At 39.3% G+C, this 27043-nt stretch overlaps 1 protein-coding gene across 3 annotated transcripts in view; it reads left to right on the plus strand.

The window, feature by feature from the left end:
• syn2b (synapsin IIb) overlaps positions 1 to 27043 on the plus strand; it is a 209895-nt gene that overhangs the window by 97685 nt on the left and 85167 nt on the right. For 2 of the 3 annotated variants that reach the window (XM_062038236.1, XM_062038235.1), the window contains 2 exons: positions 16203 to 16260; positions 18646 to 18737. In XM_062038236.1, coding sequence (XP_061894220.1) covers positions 16203 to 16260; positions 18646 to 18737 — 150 coding nt within the window. Of the gene's footprint in view, positions 1 to 13752; positions 13810 to 16202; positions 16261 to 18645; positions 18738 to 27043 lie in introns of those variants that run through there. The other variant, XM_062038237.1, reaches the window with a different exon arrangement.

The following is a 27043-nucleotide window of genomic DNA, read 5'->3' on the forward strand; positions in this document are numbered from 1 at the left end:
TTGTAAACAATGTGCAGATGTGAGGAGCTCCACAACCTGTGACGTCACGCTACTTCCGGTACAGGCAAGGCTTTTTTTTTATCAGCGACCAAAAGTTGCGAACTTTATCGTCGATTTTCTCTACTAAATCCTTTCAGCAAAAATATGGCAATATCGCGAAATGATCAAGTATGACACATAGAATGGATCTGCTATCCCCGTTTAAATAAGAAAATCTAATTTCAGTAGGCCTTTAAGTAAATGCTAGTGCCATTATCTTGACATAATGATATCTGCTCGGCATCTTGATTTTTTTTTTCCATGCTTGAAGTAAGAAGTTATTACTTTAAAAAAGTAGTTTTATACTTGTGAGTGTTGATGACACAGCTTTGCAACAGTTGATATTCTAGTTTCAAGCATGTTTTACTCAATATACACTACCGTTCAAAAGTTTGGGGTCACATTGAAATGTCTTTATTTTTGAAGGAAAAGCACTGTACTTTTCAATGAAGATAACTTTAAACTAGTCTTAACTTTAAAGAAATACACTCTATACATTGCTAATGTGGTAAATGACTATTCTAGCTGCAAATGTCTGCTTTTTGGTGCTATATCTACATAGGTGTAAAAAGGCCCATTTCCAGCAACTATCACTCCAGTGTTCTAATGGTACAATGTGTGTGCTCATTGGCTCAGAAGGCTAATTGATGATTAGAAAACCCTTGTGCAATCATGTTCACACATCTGAAAACAGTTTAGCTCGTTACAGAAGCTACAAAACTGACCTTCCTTTGAGCAGATTGAGTTTCTGGAGCATCACATTTGCGGGGTCAATTAAACGCTCAAAATGGCCACAAAAAGAGAACTTTCATCTGAAACTCGACAGTCTATTCTTCTTCTTAGAAATGAAGGCTATTCCACAAAATTGTTTGGGTGACCCCAAACTTTTGAACGGTAGTGTAGGTCTTTAAATCTCAGCAACAAGCTGTAATATCTTACTGAGATCATTTAGGACCAAAACCCTTAAAACAAGTAAAACACTCTAACATAAAATCTGCTTAATGAGAAGAATGATCTTATCAGACAGAAAATAAGCAAATATCACCCTTATTTGAGATATTTAATCTTTACTTAGATTTCAGTTTTTGCAGTGTACACACGCCTATCAAAAGAAGGACTCAGGGTGGGAAACACACAGGAGATTAAACCTCACACTGTAAAACAAAATCTGCACAATTTACGTATGTGGTTGCCAGGAATTCACTGTAAAAAAAAAAAACAGTCCTGATGTATAAGACGTGACGGTATGTTGATGTTGAATTTGTTAATTTTACTGTCCCGATTTAATTTCAGTGCCCCTCCCGAAAATCTCCCGGGCCAACCATTCTCCCGAATTTCTCCCGATTTCCACCCGGACAGCAATATTGGGGGCGTGCCTTAAAGGCACTGCCTTTAGCGTCCTCTCTCACCTGAAAAGGAGACTATTATATATGTCTCCGTTATCCATAGGTTTATCTACAACCCATAAAGTAGGCAGGCACGGAGCTATTTCTCAGCGTGTGTTTATTCCAGCCGGCACATTAATACATCCGGATTCCCATCATGCATTGCTTCAAAACTACGGCAAGTAGTAATGTCCAAAAACATAACAGAGACGAAGCAGAAGAACGAAGAAGAGACGTGGCGACGACAAAAGAAGAAGAAGTACGCTTGCAAGTTCCAAAATGATTGGAAAAAATAATTTCAGTTCATCCAGGACAGCTGGAAGGGGAAGGGGTATGCTGCCTGCACGTTTTGTAGATCAGACTTCTCCGTTGAACACGGTGGCCGAACAGATATACTCATTCAAGAATTGAAATAAGGTAGAATAATTGAGTAACCTTAGTGTAGAAGGGGCCTAAAAATGTATACTGTCAAAAATTCCTTCAATACGTACAATATTTTAAAGCCTGTTTTGGGCCTTTTCAATGCAAAGGCTAAGGTCAGAATGACATACTGTCATATATTCTTTTTTGAGACCAAAAAATGGCGTTGTGCATGGCAGGCCTAAAGGAAAGAAAATCAAGGCAATATGGTTTTAAAATGAAAAAATTAGACCATATTTTAATTCCCCCCTCATCTCAGCAAATAATGAAAAGACTCTGCTAAAAGAAGGTGCGAGGAGAAGAGAGATTGGACAAATGTGAGGGTGAAAATTAGAAGAACAAGATGAAAAGATAAGCACTTATTTCTTAATTGCTTTCCTCGTAAACACACAGCTCGGTAACAAATCCCTCGCTTATGATCAAAAACACTCCTTGGTCAAGCTTTCATTTCTTCACTGAAGCAGAATCTACCAAGATTAAATATCTCAAATAAGGGTGATATTTGCTTATGTTCTGTCTGATAAGATCATTCTTCTCACTTAGCGGATTTTATGTTAGAGTGTTTTACTTGTTTTAAGGGTTTTGGTCCTAAATGATCTCAGTAAGACTTGTCCAGGGTGTACCCCGCCTTCCGCCCGATTGTAGCTGAGATAGGCTCCAGCGCCCCCCTCGACCCCGAAGGGAATAAGCGGTAGAAAATGGATGGATGGATGATCTCAGTAAGATATTACAGCTTGTTGCTGAGATTTGATGACCTACACTACCGTTCAAAAGTTTGGGGTCACATTGAAATGTCCTTATTTTTGAAGGAAAAGCACTGTACTTTTCAATGAAGATAACTGTAAACTACCGTAGTCTTAACTTTTAAGAAATACACTCTATACATTGCTAATGTGGTAAATGACTATTCTAGCTGCAAATGTCTGGTTTGTGGTGCAATATCTACATAGGTGTATAGAGGCCCATTTCCAGCAACTATCACTCCAGTGTTCTAATGGTACAATGTGTTTGCTCTTTGCCTCAGAAGGCTAATTGATGATTAGAAAACCCTTGTGCAATCATGTTCACACATCTGAAAACAGTTTAGCTCGTTACAGAAGCTACAAAACTGACCTTCCTTTGAGCAGATTGAGTTTCTGGAGCATCACATTTGTGGGGTCAATTAAACGCTCAAAATGGCCAGAAAAAGAGAACTTTCATCTGAAACTCGACAGTCTATTCTTGTTCTTAGAAATGAAGGCTATTCCACAAAATTGTTTGGGTGACCCCAAACTTTTGAACGGTAGTGTATATTGAGTAAAACATGCTTGAAACTAGAATAGCAACTGTTGCAAAGCCTTGTCATCAACACTCACAAAAGTATAAAACTACTATAATAATAATTTCAAGCATGAAATAAAAAAATCATGACTTTGACACAATTGTGTCTCATACTTAAAACAAATGATAGCCAAATGGACTTTGCTGTTTTATTTTCAATAAAACAATAGAAAAGATGTACTCTTCTACAAACCCGTTTCCATATGAGTTGGGAAATTGTGTTAGATGTAAATATAAACGGAATACAATGATTTGCAAATCATTTTCAACCCATATTCAGTTGAATATGCTACAAAGACAACATATTTGATGTTCAAACTGATCTTAATCTTTTTTTTAAAAATTTTTTTGCAAATAATCATTAACTTTAGAATTTGATGCCAGCAACACGTGACAAAGAAGTTGGGAAAGGTGGCAATAAACACTGATAAAGTTGAGGAAAGCTCATCAAACACTTATTTGGAACATCCCACAGGTGTGCATGCTAATTGGGAACAGGTGGGTGCCATGATTGGGTATAAAAGTAGATTCCATGAAATGCTCAGTCATTCACAAACAAGGATGGGGCGAGGGTCACCACTTTGTCAACAAATGCGTGAGCAAATTGTTGAACAGTTTAAGAAAAACCTTTCTCAACCAGCTATTGCAAGGAATTTAGGGATTTCACCATCTACGGTCCGTAATATCATCAAAGGGTTCAGAGAATCTGGAGAAATCACTGCACCAAAGCAGCTAAGCCCGTGACCTTCGATCCCTCAGGCTGTACTGCATCAACAAGCGACATCAATGTGTAAAGAATATCACCACATGGGCTCAGGAACACTTCAGAAAACCACTGTCAGTAACTAAAGTTTGTCGCTACATCTTTAAGTACAAGTTATGCAAGGCGAAAACCGTTTATCAACAACACCCAGAAACGCTGTCGGCTTCGCTGGGCCTGAGCTCATCTAAGATGGACTGATACAAAGTGGAAAAGTGTTCTGTGGTCTGACGAGTCCACATTTCAAATTGTTTTTGGAAACTGTGGACGTCGTGTCCTCTGGACCAAAGAGGAAAAGCACCATCCGGATTGTTATAGGCGCAAAGTTGAAAAGCCAGCATCTGTGATGGTATGGGGGTGTATTAGTGCCCAAGACATGGGTAACTTACACATCTGTGAAGGCGCCAGTAATGCTGAAAGGTACATACAGGTTTTGGAGCAACATATGTTGCCATCCAAGCAACGTTACCATGGACGCCCCTGCTTATTTCAGCGAGACAATGCCAAGCCACGTGTTACATCAACGTGGCTTCATAGTTAAAGAGTGCGGGTACTAGACTGGCCTGCCTGTAGTCCAGACCTGTCTCCCATTGAAAATGTGTGGCGCATTATGAAGCCTAAAATACCACTACGGAGACCCCCGGACTGTTGAACAACTTAAGCTGTACATCAAGCAAGAATGGGAAAGAATTCCACCTGAAAAGCTTCAAAAATATGTCTCCTCAGTTCCCAAACGTTTACTGAGTGTTGTTAAAAGGAAAGGCCATGTAACACAGTGGTGAACATGCCCTTTCCCAACTACTTTGGCACGTGTTGCAGCCATGAAATTCTAAGTTAATTATTATTTGCAAAAAAAAAAATAAAGTTCATGAGTTTGAACATCAAATATCTTGTCTTTGTAGTGAATTCAATTGAATATGGGTTGAAAAGGATTTGCAAATCATTGTATTCCGTTTATATTTACATCTAACACAATTTTCCAACTCATATGGAAACGGGGTTTGTAGCAGTACAGTTGGCACAGTACAGTAAACTGACGGTTAATATTTAAACATTTGACATTTCAAACAATTTTGAACAGAAATAGTTGATGCACATACAGATGAATTCTTCGAAATTACAATTAAAAAAAGATTGGCCGGGGGCCGGGCTGTAAATATATATATATATATATATATATATATATATATATATATATATATGTCTTAATTAGATTATCCAAAAAATAGTGCTCGATACCGTGGTAGAGCGTAATATGTATGTGTGGGAAAAAATCACAAGACTATTTCATCTCTACAGGCCTGTTTCATGAGGGGTTTACCTCAATCCTCCTGAAGATTGAGGCAAACCCCTCATGAAACAGGCCTGTAGAGATGAAATAGTCTTGTGATTTTTTTCCCCACACATACACATATATATATATATATATATATATATATATATATATATATATATATATATATATATATATATATATATATATATATATATATATATATATATATATATATACATATATATATATATATATATATATATATATAATTTTTTTTCCCTTTAATTTACTGAAAGAGCCCGCACTTGGCGCGATGATGTCATGTTATCGATGGAAAAATGCATTTTTAGACAATATGATTTGCCTAAGTGGCTAGTAGACCCCGAGAGTAACAAGCGGTTGCCTTGTTGCCTTTCCATTAAGAACAATAAACTAGTTTTTAGTATAAGTTTGCTGGTTTCAAGAAATGTAATGCCGAGCGCATATCATTATGTCAAGATAATGGCACTCGCATTTACTTAATTTAAGAATATTATTTTAACATATTGAGAAAAAAGGTCTCATATTTGTTTTTTCTATCAATAAAAGTGCACTTGTTATTAGTGAGAATATACTTATTTTATTTCATATTCATTTTATTTTTATTTCTGCGATGAAGTGGCGACTTGTCCGGGGTGTACCCCGCCTTCCGCCCGATTGTAGCTGAGATAGGCTCCAGCGCCCCTCGCGACCCCAAAAGGGATAAGCGGTAGAAAATGGACGGATGGATACTTATTTTAAGGTATTTTGGGGTTCATTGAGGTTAGCTAATTTTACTTGTTTTGGAAAGTCTTGACAAGCCAAATTTTCTTGTTCTATCGGCAGATAATTTTGCTTAGTTCAAGTAAAATACCCCTCTTTTTTTTTTTTTTTTTCCTTGTTTTTGAACACTGACTTTTTGCAGTGCAGTGGCTGCCACCATTAATCACCATAATGTTATAAACCAGCATCGACCTCCAAGACAAGATCACATCTTGTGTCAACCAGCAGAGGACATTAGGAGGGAATTACTCCACAAGTACAAACAATTAATTGCTTCTACGAGAATTAAAGATTTGGATCCTCCTTTTTTTCTTTTTTTTCTTTTTTTAGCAAATGCTTCGCCCTCATTGCAAAATGTCAACAGGGTTGCTTTGCACCCCCTCGTCATGATGCCGTGTTTGGAATACTCGCCTTCCTGCAGGTTTGCCGAAAATACACACGGAGGTGTTGCAAGTCTCCCCGCGCCGCCGCTGAATAATTCAAGCGACATCCTCACCCCAGGGAGGCTGGCTAGGGCCAAATACGAATGATTTGAGGCTTGACATGGCGCGCGTGTTCAGCCAGTGCAGGCAATCAGAACCCTGTGTCTTTTGGGCGTGTTTTTAACACTCGTCAAAGGACACAAGTGAAGACGCTGTGGTATAAATAAAATAAAATATTAACACTGAATTAGTCATTTTACTTTTAATTTTAATTGTATTCGATATATGGCTGTCTTGAGTTTCCAATTATTTCTACAACTCTTATTTTTTTGTGATAGAGTGATTGGAGCACATACTTTTTGGTCACAAAAAAACATTCATGAAGTTTGGTTCTTTTATGAATTTATTATGGGTCTACTGAAAATGTGAGTAAATCTGCTGGGTCAAAAGTATACATACAGAAATGTTAATATTTGGTTACATGTCCCTTGGCAAGTTTCACTGCAATAAGGCACTTTTGGTAGCCATCCACAAGCTTCTGGTTGAATTTTTAACCACTCCTCTTGACAAAATTGGGGCAGTTCAGCTAAATGTGTTGGTTTTCTGACATGGACTTGTTTCTTCAGCATTGTCCACACGTTTAAGTCAGGACTTTGGGAAGGCCATTCTAAAACCTTAATTCTAGCCTGATTTAGCCATTCCTTTACCACTTTTGACGTGTGTTTGGGGTCATTGTCCTGTCGGAATACCCAACTGTGCCCAAGACCCAACCTCCGGGCTGATGATTTTAGGTTGTCCTGAAGAATTTGGAGGTAATCCTCCTTTTTCATTGTCCCATTTAAAGAACCAGTTCCATTGGCAGCAAAACAGGCCCAGAGCATGATACTACCACCACCATGCTAGACGGTAGGAATGGTGTTCCTAGGATTAAAGGCCTCATCTTTTCTCCTCCAAACATATTGGTGGGTCTTGTGGCCAAACAGCTAAAATTTTGTTTCATCATGTGTATGTAAACATTTGATCAAGACTGTATATGTAACCAAAAGACTATAAAAATGGGACCCATTACCTCCCTGCTTGGCACTCAGCACCAAGGGTTGGAATTGGGGGTTAAATCACCAAATATGATTCCCGGGCGTGGCACTGCTGCTGCCCACTGCTCCCCTCACCTCCCAGGGGGTGAACAAGGGGATGGGTCAAATGCAAGGACAAATTTCACCACACCTAGTGTGTGTGTGACAATCATTGGTACTTTAACTTGAACTTAATTACTGTTTTAACAGGATAAACCTTTTCAAATGATATGAAACCATGTGTTAATCACAAAGAACATTATTTATTTAACACATAAACCTCAGGCTTATGTCAGGCTGATTCGAAAAATAAAAACTAACCAAATACACTGCATAAGAAAAGACTCGTAAATAACTAATGAAATATAAATGTATATACAACTAGAAGAGGCAATTCCCGAAGGAATTGCGTGTGAATGCTCCAACGCTGAAGTTGAACTGAAATGCTGACAGAATGTAGTATGAATGTATGAATAGTTTGAATGTTGGAATGGTTTGAATGTTGAAGAGTTTTAATTTCCATTAAAAACTGGAATTTGATTTGGAACTTAGAAAAGTGTCAGTTTAAATGTCCAGGATAAGTAGAATGTGTTGATGTTTGAATGGTTTGAAAAGGTTGAAAAATGGGGGAATTGTGCAACTTGGAAAAATGTCCCATTCATTTCAATGGGAACTTCCTGGAATTCTGGGAAAAGCGGGATTTTTTGAAAATGATTAGTAGCATGAATGTCTTAAATGAGCTGAATTGGTTGGTGTTGGAATCGTTTAAATCGGGCAAGAAATGTTAAAGTAGTAAATGGTATTAGAACATTTCGGGAAAATGGGGAATTTTTTGTAAAATGGTAAAAAAAAAAACTTGAATGGTCTGAATGTTGAATTGGTTGGTGTTGGAATTGTTTAAATCGGACAAGAAATGTTGAATTAGCAACCGTTTTTAATTCCTGGAATTTGGGGAAAACCGGGAATTTTTCTAGTTCCTTAATCAACTTGGTTTTTGTCCTGAACATGAGGATAACGGAAGTATAAGACAAAGAATCAGTGACTTCCACAGTAAACAAACATGGCTCTGTGCATTTCTGCTTGTCCGATGTTGTCACATTATTTATTTATCAATGTTTCCTTCTGTTTGCTACTTTTGTTTTACCTCTCTTTTTAAAATGGAGCTGTTGTCTGCCCTCCATGTCAAATTATGTGCGGGTTGCCGCGTGTCTTAATGTTGCGACATTCTGTGTACGTGCGTGAGGCTAGCAGTTAGCACTTGGAGTAGCTGTAAGGTCGGGAATAAATCAACTCGTTGAGACGACAACTGGATAATTTCTTTCATTGTTACATCGATTGTTATAGGGCAAAAAACTCAACAGTATGTAACGCTGCTTTTGTACATGTTGAACGGGGGGTGACGGCAACAAGACGATCGCTTCATTCCGAGACTATCAAATTTAGTCTCCCCACCGCCGCTAAAGTATAGCTGACGTCACAGACATGCGCATTACGGATCATATCGACTCGAATTTCGGAAGATGTGTTTATATGCACTCAAATTTGAAGTTTGAATTTTATCGGCATAAACCACTCGTCTCGATCCGAATGAAATTTTGATGCAGATTTGTGTGATCGGGTCAGAATATTCCGAATGGCGTGTTTACAAAAAGCACTTTTATTCCGATTAGGCTTTTAATCCGATTACCGTATTTTTCGGGACTATAAATCACAGTTTTTTTCATAGTTTGGCCGGGGGTGCGACTTATACTCAGGAGTGACTTATGTGTGAAATTATTAGCACATTACCGTAAAATATCAAATAATATTATTTAGCTCATTCACGTAAGAGACTAGACGTATAAGATTTCATGGGATTTAGCGATTAGGAGTGACAGATTGTTTGGTAAACGTATAGCATGTTCTATATGTTATAGTTATTTGAATGACTTTTACCATAATATGTTACGTTAACATACCAGGCACGTTCTCAGTTGGTTATTTATGCGTCATATAACGTACACTTATTCAGCCTGTTGTTCACTATTCTTTATTTATTTTAAATTGCCTTTCAAATGTCTATTCTTGGTCTTGGGTTTTATCAAATAAATGTCCCCAAAAAATGCGACTTATACTCCAGTGCGACTTATATATGTTTTTTTCCTTCTTTATTATGCATTTTCAGCCGGTTCGACTTATACTCCGGAGCGATTTATACTCCGAAAAATATGGTAAACGTGTCCGTGTGCACATAGCTAATGTCCTATAGCTGAAGTCCTGTTTGTCTTCTTTGGACTAAATCATCAGCGCCTCTGCTGGTTGCAGACGAGTAGTGCACTACAATTGTTTCCGTCCCTAATCTATTGACATACCGTATTTTTCGGACTATAAGGGGCACTTAAAATCCTTTCATTTTCTCAAAAATCGACAGTGCGCCTTATAACCCGGTGCGCCTAATGTACGGAATAATTCTGGTTGTGCTTACCGACCTCGAAGCAATTTTATTTAGTGCATGGTGTAATGATAAGTGTGACCAGTAGATGGCAGTAACACATAAGAGATACATGTCGACTGCACTATGACGTCAGTAAACAACAGAGGTGGGTAGTAATGCGCTACATTTACTCCGTTACATCTACTTGAGTAACTTTTGGGATAAATTGTACTTCTAAGAGTAGTTTTAATGCAACATACATTTACTTTTACTTGAGTATATTTATAGAGAATATACGCTACTTTTACTCCGCTCCATTTATCTACATTCAGCTCGCTACTCGCTACTGATATTTATCTATCTGTTAATGCACGCTTTGTTTGTTTTGGCTTGTCAGACAGACCTTCAAAGTAGGATCTATCGCATGCCTGCGTTTCACCAATCACATGCAGTCACTGGTGACATTTCACTCCATTTCACCAATCAAATACAGTCACTGGTGACATTTCACTCCGTTTCACCAATCAAATACAGTCACTGGTGACGTTTCACTCCGTTTCACCAATCAAATACAGTCACTGGTGACATTTCACTCCGTTTCACCAATCAAATACAGTCACTGGTGACATTTCACTCCGTTTCACCAATCAAATACAGTCACTGGTGACGTTTCACTCCGTTTCACCAATCAAATACAGTCACTGGTGACATTTCACTCCGTTTCACCAATCAAATACAGTCACTGGTGACATTTCACTCCGTTTCACCAATCAAATACAGTCACTGGTGACGTTTCACTCCGTTTCACCAATCAAATACAGTCACTGGTGACATTTCACTCCGTTTCACCAATCAAATACAGTCACTGGTGACATTTCACTCCGTTTCACCAATCAAATACAGTCACTGGTGACGTTTCACTCCGTTTCACCAATCAAATACAGTCACTGGTGACGTTTCACTCCGTTTCACCAATCAAATACAGTCACTGGTGACGTTTCACTCCGTTTCACCAATCAAATACAGTCACTGGTGACATTTCACTCCGTTTCACCAATCAAATACAGTCACTGGTGACATTTCACTCCGTTTCACCAATCAAATACAGTCACTGGTGACATTTCACTCCGTTTCACCAATCAAGTACAGTCACTGGTGACGTTTCACTCCGTTTCACCAATCAAATACAGTCACTGGTGACATTTCACTCCGTTTCACCAATCAAATACAGTCACTGGTGATGTTTGACTCCGTTTCACCAATCAAACAGAGCCAGGTGGTCACATGATTAACTGAACATAAAGTTTCAGCGGCAAACAACAAGCTTAAGCTTACATGAACTCAACGTCGAATTTGAGGAAGCACATCGTAAGTAACGTTAGTAGATATTTTGGCTGTCACCTTAGGCTGATGTTAGCTTCCCTGCTATGAATCACTGTCAAATGTACATCGTGTGGGGACATTTATTAACGCACTGCAGCCTCATACACACACACACACACACACACACACACACACACACACGCAGTCACACACACACACTCGCATGCATAGAAACACCAATCAGTGTGTTCCCAGGTGCAGTCCACACCTATCAGTTTATGGTTTGCGTAAAGGCTAACTTGTTATTTTCCTTTGTAATCTCTGCCTACTGAGCCTATGGTGCTGTTAAGTTATTGTGGCTCAATTTGCCTTAATTTTTTTATGTTAATGTATTATTATTTAATATATACTATTGTTTTAGTTGCTCAAGAGATATTCCTGGCTCTGAATTTTCTCATTGCTATTTTTATGTTTGTGTGCATTATTTGCTGCCGTCATCATTAAACGAACAGGTTACTCATCAGTTACTCAGTACTTGAGTAGTTTTTTTCACAACATACTTTTTACTTTTACTCAAGTAAATATTTGGGTGACTACTCCTTACTTTTACTTGAGTAATAAATCTCTAAAGTAACAGTACTCTTACTTGAGTACAATTTCTGGCTACTCTACCCACCTCTGGTAAACAACACCAAAACTTTAATTGTTCCTTTGAAAATAAAGAACATTACACACGGCGCTCCAAAATCTGTCAAATTGTTTTAGTACGACTTTGAAGCCGCACCGCTTGATTGATTGTCGGCCCATTTCGGCTACCGTAGTAAGAGATACAAGTATTACTATGATGTGTGTGTATAAGGACCACAAAATGGCACCCATTATCTGGCGTTTTGTTTCACAAAATTATTCAAAACCAACTTTTCTTACCTTCTGGTACCTGCTGATGTGTATTTGAGATCTGCATAAGTCCTGAAAAGTCATAATATGACCCTTTTAATGTGCTTTATAATCCGGTGCGCCTTTTGTATGAAAAAAGACCTGAATAGATCGGCAGTGCGCCTTATAATCCGGTGCGCCCTATGGTCCAGAAAATACGCTATTCCCCTCTTGTTTCCTTCTGTTCTGTTTTTTTGCTGTTTCCCATTTTTCTTTTGTTCTATAACCATTTTATTGATTTGTCTTGTTTTAACCAGCCCATCTTCCCAGATGGCTGTCTCAGACTCCTGGACTCCAGCGATCAATAGTGAAAGTGGGGTTGCAGCCAATGAGCCTGAAAATGAAGTTGACAGTGCTCACCCACAGAATGAAGTCTATATAGTGAACTTACTGTACGCAGCTCCTCACCAGCATAAAAATATAATGACTCGGTGTGTAATATTGTTTTTTTATAAAAGTAATTTTTCGGTACGGTGGAGCAGTGGACTCATTGAATAAAGGACAGGAAGTGTAACTGTAACACATCTACTGCAATGCAGTCCAGCCTTTGGATAGCGGGAGTCATGACTAGCGATCTTGCAAAGGAGAAGTCAGAACATGAATACCTTTTGTCTGCCGTTAAAGTCGTCTGTATGGGAATACTTGTCGGTAAAATACGTATACCGACAAAGACAGGTGGATAAGACGCAAGCACTGTGCTACCATTGTTCAGTGGAAACGGAAATGGTGCTACAAGTTGGAACTATTTATGCTGCACTTCCTTTCCGACTGTGGAAATTGTTACTGCTAGATTTGTTTGCATTGTTGCTCTTCCATAAAAAGTACTATATGGTAGCGCCCTACTAGTTATTGTTGAATCATTTGTATTTCATAATATACAAAACCCAAAACCAGTGAAGTTGGCACGTTGTGTAAATGGTAAATAAAAACAGAATACAATGACTTGCAAATCCTTTTCAACCTATATTCAATTGAATAGACAAGATGTTTAACATTCGAACTGGAAAACGTTATTTTTTGCAAAAAATTAGCTCATTTGGAATTTCATGCCTGCAACATGTTTCAAAAAAGCTGCCACAAGTGGCAAAAAAGACTGAGAAAGTTGAGGAATGCTCATCAAACACTTATTTGGAACATCCCACAGGTGAACAGGCTAATTGGGAACAGGTGGGTGCCATGATTGGGTATAAAAGCAGCTTCTATGAAATGCTCAGTCATTCACAAACAAGGATGGGGTGAGGGTCACCACTTTGTGAACAAATGCGTGAGCAAATTGTTTAAGAACAACATTTTGTCAGGTTTGTCACTGACAGTTTAGTTATAATTTGGTTTTTCCCCTGTTTGTTTTGATTTCCTGTCATCGCTCTTATTTTGGTTCAGTTTCCTGCTTTTCTCCCTGAGCGCTGTTTCCCCTCAGCTGCAGCTGATTGGCACCTGGCCACACCTGGTGTCAATCAGCCGGCTGCTATTTACACCTGCCTTGCCCTCCAGTCATGGCTGGAGTATTGTCGTTGTAGCTGTAGCTACTACCTGTATGCTGAATCCGGATAGCTGTTAGCAGTTTCCTGTATGCTGTGAGCTGTCTTCTAGTTCCTCGTTTCCTGTTTTCCTGGTATCCGGTTTCCTGTCTCCTAGTTCCTGGTTTGTGTTTTACCTTTATTTTGGACATTAAATTATGTTTTCCTGCACCAAGCCTGCCGTCTCTGCATCTTGGGGTTTATCACCAACACTTTGCGACACATTTCTCAACCAGCTATTGCAAGAAATTTAGGGATTTCATCATCTACAGTCCATAATACCATCAAAAGGTTCATAGAATCTGCACGTACGCAGCGAGGCTGAAAACCAACATTGAATACCCGTGACCTTCGACCAGTAAAGTTGGCACATTGTGTAAATGGTAAATAAAAACAGAATACAATGATTTGCAAATCCTTTTCAACTTATATTTAATTGAATCGACTGCAAAAACAAGATATTTAATGTTCGAACTGAGAAACTTTTTTTTTCTGTGCAAATAATCATTAACTTAGAATTTAATGTCAGCTACAAATTGCAAAAAAGTTGGCACAGGGGCATTTTTACCACTGTGTTACATGGCCTTTCCTTTTAACATCACTCAGGAAACGTTTGGGAAGTGAGGAGACCAATTTTTGAAGTTTTTCAGGTGGAATTCTTTCCCATTCTTGCTTGATGTACAGCTTAAGTTATTCAACAGTCCGGGGGTCTCCGTTGTGGTATTTTAGGCTTCATAATGCACCACACATTTTTAATGGGAGACAAGTCTGGACTACAGGCAGGCCAGTCTAGTACCCGCACTCTTCTACTACGAAGCCACGCTGTTGTAACACGTGGCTTGCCATTGTCATGCTGAAATAAGCAGGGGCGTCCATGATAACGTTGCTTGGATGGCAACATACGTTGCTCCAAAACCTGTATGTACCTTTCAGCATTAATGGTGCCTTCACAGATGGGTAAGTTACCCATACCTTGGGCACTAATACACCCCCATACCATCACAGATGCTGGCTTTTCAACTTTGCGCCTATAAAAACGTGAACGGTTTTTTTCCTCTTTGTTCCGGACGACACAACGTCCACAGTTTCCAAAAACAATTTGAAATGTGGACTCGTCAGACCACAGAACACTTTTCCAATTTGCATCAGTCCATCTTAGATGAGCTCGGGCCCTGCGAAGCTGACGGCATTTCTGGGTGTTGTTGATAAATGGCTTTCGCGTTGCATAGTAGAGTTTTAACTTGCACTTACAGATGTAGCGACAAACTGTAGTTACTGACAGTGGTTTCCTGAAGTGTTCCTGAGCCCATGTGGTGATATCCTTTACACACTGATGTCGCTTTTTGATGCAGTACCGCCTGAGGGATCAAAGGTCACGGGCATTCAATGTTGGTTTTCAGCCTCGCTGCTCATGTGCAGTGATTTCTTCAGATTCTCTGAACCTTTTGATGATATTACGGACCTTGCAATTCCTTGCAATAGCTGGTTGAGAAATGTTGTTCTTAAACTATTTGCTCAGGCATTTGTCCACAAAGTGATGACCCTCGCCCTATCCTTGATTGTGAATGACTGAGCATTTCATGGAAGCTGCTTTTATACCCAATCACGGCACCCACCTGTTCCCAATTAGCCTGTTTGTTCACCTGTGGGATGTTCCAAATATGTGTTTGATGACCATTCCTCGACTTTCTCAGTCTTTTTTGCCACTTGTGCCAACTTTTTTTTAAACATGTTGCCGGCATCAAATTATAAATGAGCTAATATTTGCAAAAAATAACAACGTTTTCCAGTTGGAACATTAAATATCTTGTCTTTGCAGTCTATTCAATTGAATATAGGTTGAAAAGGATTTGCAAAATCATTGTATTCTGTTTTTATTTTCGATTTACACAACGTGCCGACTTCACTGGTTTTGGTGTTTGTAGAATTCCAGTGTCAGATGCGGTGCTTATTGATTTTGGTGTGAGTCACAACAGCATCTCTAATGGTGTTTGGGTGGCAGATGGCCTCATCCTAATGACGCAAAAACCATGCCAGGCGCCTCTGGGCAAGATCCTCAGAGGCTACAGTGAAGGAAATAGCATTACATTTTAATGGCAGCGTTGGTTGCACGTTTTTCTGTTTGTTAGCTGGCAAGGCTACATGCTTAGACTCAAGTGAGCGCCATTTATAACAAAGATGCATCGTAATGAGGCTGCTCCATCAGGTGCATGAATAAACACAAGCATAGAGGAGGAGGGGGAAAAACCTCTCACCCAACTAGTTGTGGGCTCACGGTTGCTTTATTTAGCTTCGGCATGTTGGCTGCTCGTGCACAGAATGAAAGCCATCTGCAATCAATTTGGAGCTATGCGTAAAAATAACACAAGTTTGGCCTTCCAATGTGCATAAACAAGCAGGCATCCATTTTCCTTTATCCTGCTCTTCTCGCTGGGAGTGTGATGTCCACTGGAGAGCACTGTTGACAACTTCCCTGCGTTCATTCGTCCAACAAATGTCTCTTCTTCTCTTTTCCAGGGCCAAAGTATTCAGAGGAAAGAAGGTTCTCACGGAGTATGACGTCAAAGTGGAGCAGGTATTATATTGGTTTTATGTCGTATTTGTTTCCGACATGCTTGATAACATCACATAATTATATTCAACACGCCCAAAAAGGAATAGGAAAGTGATGTGAATTTCTGGCCTTGTCATCCTTGTCCGGACAGAAGGGCGACAGGGCAGTGTGGCTGGATCAAAAGAGACAAAAAGTTGCTTTATTATTACCAGCGAGTGTCATTATACAGGCCTGCAGTACCTGGAGGAGGTCAAGTCAAAACTGAGGCACTCCTAACTTGGAGAAGCCAAACCATCAGTTTTATATTCCTTCTTCCTGTCTGTGTGTGTGTGTGTGTGTGTGTGTGTGTGTGTGTGTGTGTGTGTGTGTGTGTGTGTGTGTGTGTGTGTGTGTGTGTGTGTGTGTGTGTGTGTGTGTGTGTGTGTGTGTGTGTGTGTGTGTGTGTGTGTGTGTGTGCTAAGTCAGGAGAGCACATCCTGACCATATAAGGAGATGTTCGTGTGTAAGTGACTCGGAAGACAACAGATGTACAGTATACCATAACTTGTAGGTTGACGTTAAGATAAACATGGAGTCTCTCCTCCAGGATAGAGCTATAACTTTTGCATTCCGAAGCCTGGTATTATTCCTTCTTCTCGTGAGAGAGCTAATTCCAGTCCACATGCGAACGTCCAACTAAGGCTCCTTAATTTATTATGGGCTCAACCATTATTTACTTAAACCTGGTGGTTTGCTTTATCCAAGTTGAATATAAACATTCATCATATGTAGAACATAATATGAGTTAATTAATTCACTTCAAAAGAAACTGGGTTCCTTTAACCCGACCTCTTTTTCTTTACTGATAATTAATTTGCATATTGCTAACACTTTGCCCACTTTTGTTATTCAGAGTTGGGTTAATTTCTGTGTCAGAAAACAAAGGAATGTGCTTAAAAAAGTAAAAGCATCAATAAGCAAATATTTGTTTACTTTTTATTAATATATATATATTTTTTTTGAATGACTGTATGGAGGCCAACCGGTGTGGCTGGATAGCCCAGGCTTTTAGCTCGGTCGCTAGCACACTCGTCTCTCATGCCGAAGTCCAAGAAAAAAGCAGGGACTGAGGCGGGTTACATGAAGCGTGTGCCATGTTAAGGATAAGCAGTAATAAATTACAAAAAAGAACAGGGACTCAAATTAAATATATACATTTATAAGAATAAATAATAGAATAGAAAAAAAAATAAAAATAAGTGAAGACATTAAGTCAAGGAAAAAAACATTTTTATAGCGAAAACACAAGTTAGTTAAAGGCATTTGACAATGTATAAGTCATTTTTGTATTTAAATTAAGAAATAATATAATTTCAATTGTTTTTAATAAAATAATAATTATATTTTAGAAAAATAAGGATGATCACTTTCAGGCAGTTTTGGGTCTGTGTACCTTTTGTTCATTCTATTTTGAATTTTTAAATGCAAATCAGAAAACACACTTCGGACGATTTTTTGTCTTTTTTCATTTCTGAAACAAAAGTTGGACAACTATTTAATGACACTTTTTTAAAACGAAATTAGGACGCCTGCTGAACAAAGATGTTACCGTTATGCTTAAAACATGCTCAACGCAAAGGAAAAGCTAAAATACTGCTTTCAGTTCAGTTTGTCATCACAAACACGCATTTTTGGATTTTGGATGAACATTTTTTTTCTATTTTTGTGTTTATCTGGAAAAATTTAAATCCATAAAAGGAAAAAAGCACAAAATCCAATTGTATGGCAATATTTTTATGAAAATCAGACCTTTTTTGTTTGTTTTAAAATCTGCCATATATAACAAAAATCGAAAAACGGCCCTAATTTTATTTTTTGTTTTGTGTTTCAGAATTGGAAATAGAATGAACGGAATGTACACGGACCATTTTGCATTGTTTTTTTCCCCCTGTACAACACTCTAAAAAAAGCTGCCATTTAAAAACAGCTGCATTTTTATTTGTATTTATTTTACCACTATTGATAATAATGATAAGTATTATAATATGAATATTATATTATTTATACAGTGTATAAACAGAATACTGTATTGCAGAACAACTTAAAAAATATATTATTTCACATTTATTTGCACAAAAATATATTACAGTACTGGTACTGATACTGCCAATAATCATTACATTTGAATACAAATAAAATACATAAAGTCCTGTGTACATGTTTAAAACTATATCACAATATCACATACTGCTATTGATGCAATATTACGGTTAGTTTCATGTTACTTTACTGCTAATTATACAACACATGGTAACGCTATGACGTTATCCTGCTTTTTCTCTATTCTACAATTTATACTTTCTAATATTGCTATGATTGCAGACGTAGCGTAATACGTGCAAAATAATTTCTTCATTCTCCTCCCAGGCTGAGTTCTCGGACATCAACCTCATCTCGCATTCGGATGGAACTTGCAGCGTGGACATGCAGGTCATCAAGGGCGGGGCCAAAGCCATCAGGTTGGTACCACATAAACCACTACCATTATATTTCACTTGTGTCAGATTACTGTGTGACGCAACCTCTTAATGGAGAAAGAGTATAGCCAACCATAAACGTTACATCACAACTTGTGTGTGTAAACGGAACTAATGCACGTCTTTCCATCCCACTGCCGGTAAGTACCAGTATGATAAGCAACATTACATTATACTGTTATTATGTTTGATCACTTCTTGAAATGCTCGCACAAACACACATTCAATACGAGGTATGAAGGAGTAGAACGCAGTCAGGGGAGGCTTTACTGGAGAAAAGATGATTATATCCAGGCCTCAACAGCAATGGCAGTAAAATTGAATGATTCCCCGAACAGATACAACTGCATGTTGTAAATCTCTCTAAATCAGCTTAAATCTTATTTCAACACTAAATAGGATTATACGTATACTAAGCAACTCAAAATGATTCATCTCAAGCAACTTTATTTCATTTCTGGCAAGGTTCCTAAGCCGAAGATGACTCATTTCTTGGGAAGTTTATTTTTGTAAACAATGAATTTGTGTAACGAGATTTTTTGCATTTGAATTTTGGGAACTGAAATTATGCCGACAATTTCATTGAATAAAAAAATGTCAGCAAAATTCAGTGTGTAAAAACTCAGACTGGAGCAACCCATCTTATCTCAGAACCAGCCAATGAGGTGCTTCAGTCTTAATTTACTGGGAATAGGTCTTGAGTTTTGACACCAGCGGGTCCTGGGATTACGGCCACGGGATTGCAGAAAAATTATTACATATAAAACCAATATAAAAAACAATATAAATAAACAGCTCCAATTGGTCGCCTAGACCAGTGGTTCTCAAATGGGGGTACGCGTACCCCTGGGGGTACTTGAAGGTATGCCAAGGGGTACGTGAGATTTTTTTTAAATATTCTAAAAAATAACAACAATTCAAAAATCCTTTATAAATATTGATAAAAACCTATCTTTTTTTCCAAATAGTTCAAGAAAGACCACTACACATGAGCAATATTTTGCACTGTTATACAATTTAATAAATCAGAAACTGATGACATACTGCTGTATTTTACTTCTTTATCTCTTTTTTTCAACCAAAAATGCCTTTCTCTGATTAGGGGGTACTTGAATTTAAAAAAAATTCACAGGGGGTACATCACTGAAAAAAGGTTGAGAACCACTGGCCGAGACAATAGAGGTACGGAACATGGTCCACTAAGACTCAATGGGCCCCATTCAGCAATAAGTTCCTAACTTTTCCTCTTATCTTTCTTCCTAAGGGATTTCCTAAGAGGAGTCCATTCAAATTGATGACGTGTTCTTAAACGGCCAAATTGTTCCCACCTGCTGTTCTTAAATGGCTGAATGCCAAATGGTTAGCGCGTGCTAGTCTATCATAATCTGCATATAAACACGCCCTTATTTCCCCAATATGCATATGTAAACACCCTTATTTCAGTAATTTGCATAGGTAAACGCCCTTAATTCCCCATATAAGGGCACAATTCCGGCGAAAAAGCCGAGCATCAAACACACGGAGAACACACAAACAGATTACAGAAGATAAATTTGTATTATCCCGCGGGTGGAATACATAATGTCAAAACGTAACTTTAAGAAAGGGGGGACTGCTCTCGGTAGCCTAAAGCGTTCAAATAAATATGTGTCACTTCGGGCAAATAGGTCTACAATCTACTGGATGTGAAACTTGCGCTCCCTCCCCAGGGCGCGATCTGTGGCATATTGCAGTAGCAGCAAAAGCGTGTGTGTGTGTGTGCGCGCGTGTGTGTGTGTGTGTGTGTGTGTGTGTGTGCGCGTGCATACACACTGTATTTTGAAATGTCTATATATTGCTCATTTTGCTATATGTCTGTCTGTCTGTCTGTCTGTCTGTCTGTCTGTCTGTCTGTCTGTCTGTCTGTCTGTCTTATCTCTATCTATCTATCTATCTATCTATCTATCTATCTATCTATCTATCTATTATATTAATTCAACATTAGACAATAGAAGTAAGGGAACTTGTCACACTTAAGAATAAATAGCCCACACTAAGAGTGCTCTGGAGCACTCGTAGATTTTGTTCTTACCTACGAACAAATCCCAGCTAAGAAAACATTGGTGGATACAAAAATCTCCTGAAAAACTTCGTAAATGGGCCTAAGAACAAAAGTTGTTCTTAAGAACGGTTGCTGAATGGGGCCCAATGTCCAGCGCCTCCCTCGTTGCATGTTCAAAGTTCTTCCGGAGGTGGGAATTGAAACTCTTTCTTACTGGAGACTCTGCCAGACATTCCCAGAAGACCCTCACCATGCGTTTGGGCCTGCCAGGTCTGTCCGGCATCCTTCCCCACCATCGGAGCCAACTCACAACCAGGTGGTGATCGGTAGAAAGCGCCGCCCCTCCCTTCACCCGAGTGTCCAAAACATGAGACCGCAAATCTGATGACACAACTACCAAGTCGATCATCGAACTGAGGTCTTGGGTGTCCTGGTGCCAAGTGCACATATGGACACCCTTATGTTTGAACATGGTGTTTGTTATGGACAATCTGTGACGAGCACAAAAGTCCAATAACAAAACACTACTCGGGTTCAGATCCGGGCGGCCATTCTTCCCAATCACGCCTCTCCAGGTTTCACTGTCATTGCCAGAGTGAGCATTGAAGTCACCCAGCAGAACAAGAGAATCACCTGAGGGAGCACTCTCCAGTACTCCCTCGAGGGAATCCAAAAAGGGAGGATACCCTGAGCTGCTGTTTGATGTGTAAGCACAAACAACAGTCAGGACCCGTCCCCCCACCCGAAGGCGGAGAGAAGCTACCATCTCGTCTACCGGGTTAAACTTCAACGTACAGACTCTGAGCCGAGGGACAACAAGAATTGCCATCCCAGCCCATCGCCTCTCACTGCTTGCAACGCCAGAGTGGAATATAGTCCAGCCCCTCTCGAGAGGACTGGTTCCAGGGCCCTTGCTGTGCATCGAGCCGGAACTTCCTAGCACAACCGGCTCAGGCTCCTTTCCCCCCAGCGAGGTGACGTTCCACGTCCCAAAAGCTAGCTTCTGTAGCCAAGAATCGGACCGCCAAAGGGCCTGCCTTCGGCTGCCACCCAGCTCACACTGCACCCGACCTCTATGCCACCTCCCATGAGTGGTGAGCCCATTGAAGGGGGGACCCACGTTACCTTTTCGGTAAACCATTGAGCCCCACCTCTGGACCTGGCTCCAGAGGGGGGTCCCGGCGACCCGCGTCCGGGCGAGGGAAGTCTGGGTCCTTGAATCTGACTTTCCATAGAGGTCTTCGAGCTGCTCTGTGTCTGGGCCCTCACTTAGGAACTGTTTGCCTTGGGAAACCCTGCGAGGGGGCATAGAAGCCCTCGGATAACATAACTCCTTGGATCATTGGGACACGCAAACTTCTCTACCACGATAAGGTGGCAGCTCATAGAGGAGACTAAACAAATCAAATCAAACTTTATTCATATAGCACTTTTCATACACAGGCAATACTAATAACGTGATAACAACAAAACATGTTTTTTACAAATGAACACAATTATAGTTTAGGTAACCAGACTGTGCTGTGATTCTATAAAGCATGGGACCCCAAACTTTTTTTAACAACAAGGACCGGTTTAATGCAAGCATTCTTTTCACCATACTTTCCACCACCGGAACTGAGAACGCGAGTGTGAAGGAGAACACCCACCAAATCAGAAAAACAATTGAATAAAAACATGTCCTCATTAAAAAAAATTTCCTAATTAAAAGAAAAAGTGCAACCGCAGCAACTTCGAAGCAGCTGCCATGCCCATATATTAATAGACATTAATTCATGAAATAATAGCAAAGCTGACTAATGGTTTCTCTACAAACTGGACGGGCAAGCGTCTGCCTTTCTCACTGGGTCTTATGCAGACATCTTTGATGCTGTCAACTCCCACCTCTCGGGTCCGTCACTCAAATAAGTCTGTGCAAAATAAACAACAATGTCCTCGTTCCTATTGTTTGCATGATCCCAGGAGCATTCCCACCAGCTCTATGAGAAACAAGCCCAACGTTGCTTATAATAAGCGGACTTGGCAACACGGTGCAGCCTGAAGGAGACGCCACATTAGTCTGCTCTTCAAAGTAAATGCTGTATATTATATACAGTCATGGTCAAAAGTTGACATATACTTGTAAAGAACATAACGTCATGGTTGTCTTGAGTTTTCAATCATTTCTACAACTCTTATTTTTTTGTGATAGAGTGATTGGAGCACATACTTGTTGGTCACTGTTGAAGCTCTCTTCCCGTGGGTCCTCCAGACCACCAAGCATTGCCACGCGAGCCCGTTTCATGGTTACAATATAGTTTATTTTGTCCAAATGTCTGCAGGATGCTTTTCAGCAATTGTCCTTTTTCTCTCGGGCAGACTCGCTCTCCCTCCAGCTCCAACAACCTCTCTCCTCCCGGTTTGCTGCTTATACAGAGTGACAGGTGATTAGATAACAAGGCCCAGGTGGGCCATCTACGCACCAGTCGCTGACTTTGAGGCCGGTCCTGGCACACCCCGCTTCGCTGCAGGCCCACAGGCCACGCCCCCCCTCCACAGTCACAAAAAACATTTATGAAATTTGGTTCTTTTATGAATCTATTATGGGTCTACTGAAAATGTGACCAAATCTGCTCGGTCAAAAGTATATATACAGCAATGTTAATATTTGGTTACATGTCCTTTGGCAAGTTTCACTGCAATAAGGCGCTTTTGGTAGCCATCCACAAGCTTCTGGTTGAATTTTTAACCACTCAATTTTGACCAAAAGTGGTGCAGTTCAGCTAAATTTGTTGGTTTTCTAACATGGACTTGTTTCTTCAGCATTGTCCACATGTTCTCAACGGGGTTTAAGTCAGGACTTTGGGAAGGCCATTCTAAAATCTTAATTCTAGCCTGATTTAGCCATTCCTTTACCGCTTTTGACGTGTGTTTGGGGTCATTGTCCTGTTGGAACACCCAACTGCGCCCAAGACCCAACCAATTTTGTCAAGAGGAGTGGTCAAAAATTCAACCAGAAGCTTGCCAGAAGCTTGTGGATGGCTACCAAAAGCGCCTTATTGCAGTGAAACTTGCCAAGGGACATGTAACCAAATATTAACATTATAATAATAATAATAATAGATTTTATTTGTAAAAAAAAAAAAAAAGCACGTTACATTGAGTAAACAACCTCAAAGTGCTGCAGTGTATAAAAAAAATAAAATAAAAAATAAAAAGATAATAAAAAAATAAATACAAATAAAAATTAGAACAGCCAAATAGCTAAAACTAGTATGGATATATCTAAAAAAAAAAAAAAAAGGCTTTTATAAAAAGAAGGGTTTTTAAGCCTTTTTTAAAAGCATCCACAGTCTGTGGTGCCCTCAGGGGGTCAGGGAGAGCATTCCACAGACTGGGAGCGGCGGAGCAGAAAGCCGGGTCTGCCATTGTTCGTAGCTTTGTCCTTGGAGGTTGGAGGAGGTTAGCCTGTCCGGAGCGGAGGTGTCGAGTGGAGGATTTGGGGGTGAGTAGTTCTTTGAGGTAGAGGGGGGCATTTCCATGGAGGCACTGGTGGGTTAGTAGGGAGACTTTGAATTCAATCCTGAGTGGAACAGGAAGCCAGTGAAGGGATTTGAGAATTGGTGTGATATGGTCATATATCCGCACTCTCATCAGGATCCTAGCAGCACTATTCTGTATGTATTGCAGCTTCTGGATGTTTTTGCTGGGGATCCCGACAAGAAGTGCGTTGCAGTAGTCTAGCCTTACTGTATGTATACTTTTGACCCAGCAGATTTGGTCACATTTTCAGTAGACCCATAATAAATTCATAAAAGAACGTTCATGAATGTTTTTGTGACCAACAAGTATGTGCTCCAATCACTCTATCACAAAAAATAAGAGTTGTAGAAATTATTGGAAACTCAAGACAGCCATGACATTATGTTCTTTACAAGTGTATGTAAACTTTTGACCACGACTGTATTAATACAGTATCTCATAAAACTACTCTTTGTAGTACATCCTATTGTATTTATTTTGAAGTAGTATCTCTTATCTAAAAGTACATTTTTATTTTTATAAAAAGCACGTTAGATGTTAAAATGGTGGTGTTTTGGGTGGATTGCATTGATTTAAATTAATTTCAATGGATGGGGTGTTGTGAGTCACGAGCTCTGTCGTTGAAGGAACTGAGCTTGTAAGTTGAGGTACTACTGTATGTTTATGAAACTTCAAACTACAGTTAATAAAGGTTTGTGTCATGACCCGGAGCGACATAGTTAAGTTTAGATCATTTATATTTGGCAGATTTGTATTGAAACTGCAACAATTTGGAAGTCCAACAATGTCCCAGAGCATATTGTGCATGTATTTTACACCAAATTGTTTATCTGGATGTTTTTTTGGCTGCAAATGAACTAATCTCCTTGCTGCTTGGTTGCCAAAGCCCATAACTAGGAGTGGAAGCAAATTCGGGTGACCTTGGGTGTGATTAAAATGTAGGTCTGATCTTTCATTTCACTGAGTAATGAAGAGATTACTGTCCCGTTAATTGCTGTGTCCTCCCCACTACAGCTCTTAAGGTTCCTCGGATCGTCTCATTAGTATTCTCAGTGCACTGACAGCTGCGGTTTGAGCTGGTGGTCACACTGAGCTTTTCTCTCCTTTCTGCTATTTGTTTGCAGCCCTTCTTGGCGAGCATTGAACTTTGTTTTTGTTTTTAATCAGTGCAATTTTTCAAAATAAACTTTTTTCCACTGCAAATCTAAAAATACACACTTTGAACAACTCAAAATGCATATCTGCTTCTCTCAGGCAACTTTATTTCTTATATATGCAAGTTTCCTATGACAAAAACTAGTCAATTAAATAACACAGGCATGTGCGTTCATCTGGGATGTCTGTTGTGATTTCCAATGTGTCCCGTGAACTCTCTAATATCTAAAGTTCCTTGGGTGAATTATGTAAACTCGCTACACCGGTAGTTTTTAGCGCTTCCATAGCGAGTAATAAGTTAGAACTTTATGCAACTTTATGTTAAAGATAGCAAAAGCAGAGGGTGAATGCCCCGTAACAAGAAGATAGTGAAAAAGAAGAAGCCTTTTTGGCACGGACTACAGTGCCGTATGTGCGCAAATTTTCAGGACTTATGCAGATCACAAATACACATCAGCAGGTACCAGAAGGTAAGAAAAGTTGGTTTCGCATGATATTGTGAAACAAAACGCCAGATAATGTCTGCTAAAGGGTGCCATTTTGCGGTCCTTATACACACACCATAGTAATACTTCTACTTCTGACTACGGTAGCCGTAATCGGCCGACAATCCATCAAGCGGTGCAGCTTCAAAGTCATACTAAAACATTTTGACCGATTTTTAAATGCCGTGTGTAATGTTCTTTATTTTCAATGGAACATATAAAATGTTGGTGTTGTTTACCGGCGTCGTATTGCAGTCTACACATATCTCTTATGTGTCACTGCCATCTACTGGTCACACTTATCATTACACCATGTACCAAATAAAATTGTTTCGAGGTCGGTAAGCACAAACAGAATTATTCCGTACATTAGGCGCAGCGGGTTATAAGGCGCACTGTCGATTTTTGAGAAAATGAAAGGATTTTAAGTGCGCCTTATAGTCCGAAAAATACAGTACATAAACCTCAGTCTCGCTTTTAAACATTTTGGTTTTTGAGGACGCTATTCACAACTACAAAATAGAACCAAGGTGCAGCCCTGCCGGAATTTTCTGTGTTCAGCCAAAGTGAATTATTTGTTTAGTGCCAATTCAGAGATATGTGGCTCCAGAACAATTGAATGCATGGTTGAAGTGTTGAATGTACAGTATGAAACACATTTTATACCTTCTGCAAGAAAACTTTGAAGTTTGTAACATCGAGTTTGAAGACATTTTCCTGAGGGAACTCTCCTTAAGGAATCAATCAAGTACTATCTATCTATCTATCTTCTTTAGTCCTGAATGTGAAATTGATTAAAAATAAACTAAATGTGATGATCCGTTATATTATTATAGAGGTTTATTTGAAATAGGGACAGATACAAAAACATAGACATCTGAAACAGTTATCCGATGCATGCATCACAGTGTTTGTAGCCAAAGCTAATTTACAACACTTGTCCCCAACAACAACAACAACACAGATCCAACATCATTAAAATAGGAAAATAAAAAATAGAATGAGTTGATAATAATGATAATAGTAATAACAAAGACAAAGTGCAAACTAGATAAAAGCCAATAATAATAATAATAACACAGACA

The sequence above is a fragment of the Entelurus aequoreus genome, linkage group LG26, assembly GCF_033978785.1.
Source record: "Entelurus aequoreus isolate RoL-2023_Sb linkage group LG26, RoL_Eaeq_v1.1, whole genome shotgun sequence".
NCBI lineage: Eukaryota > Metazoa > Chordata > Actinopteri > Syngnathiformes > Syngnathidae > Entelurus > Entelurus aequoreus.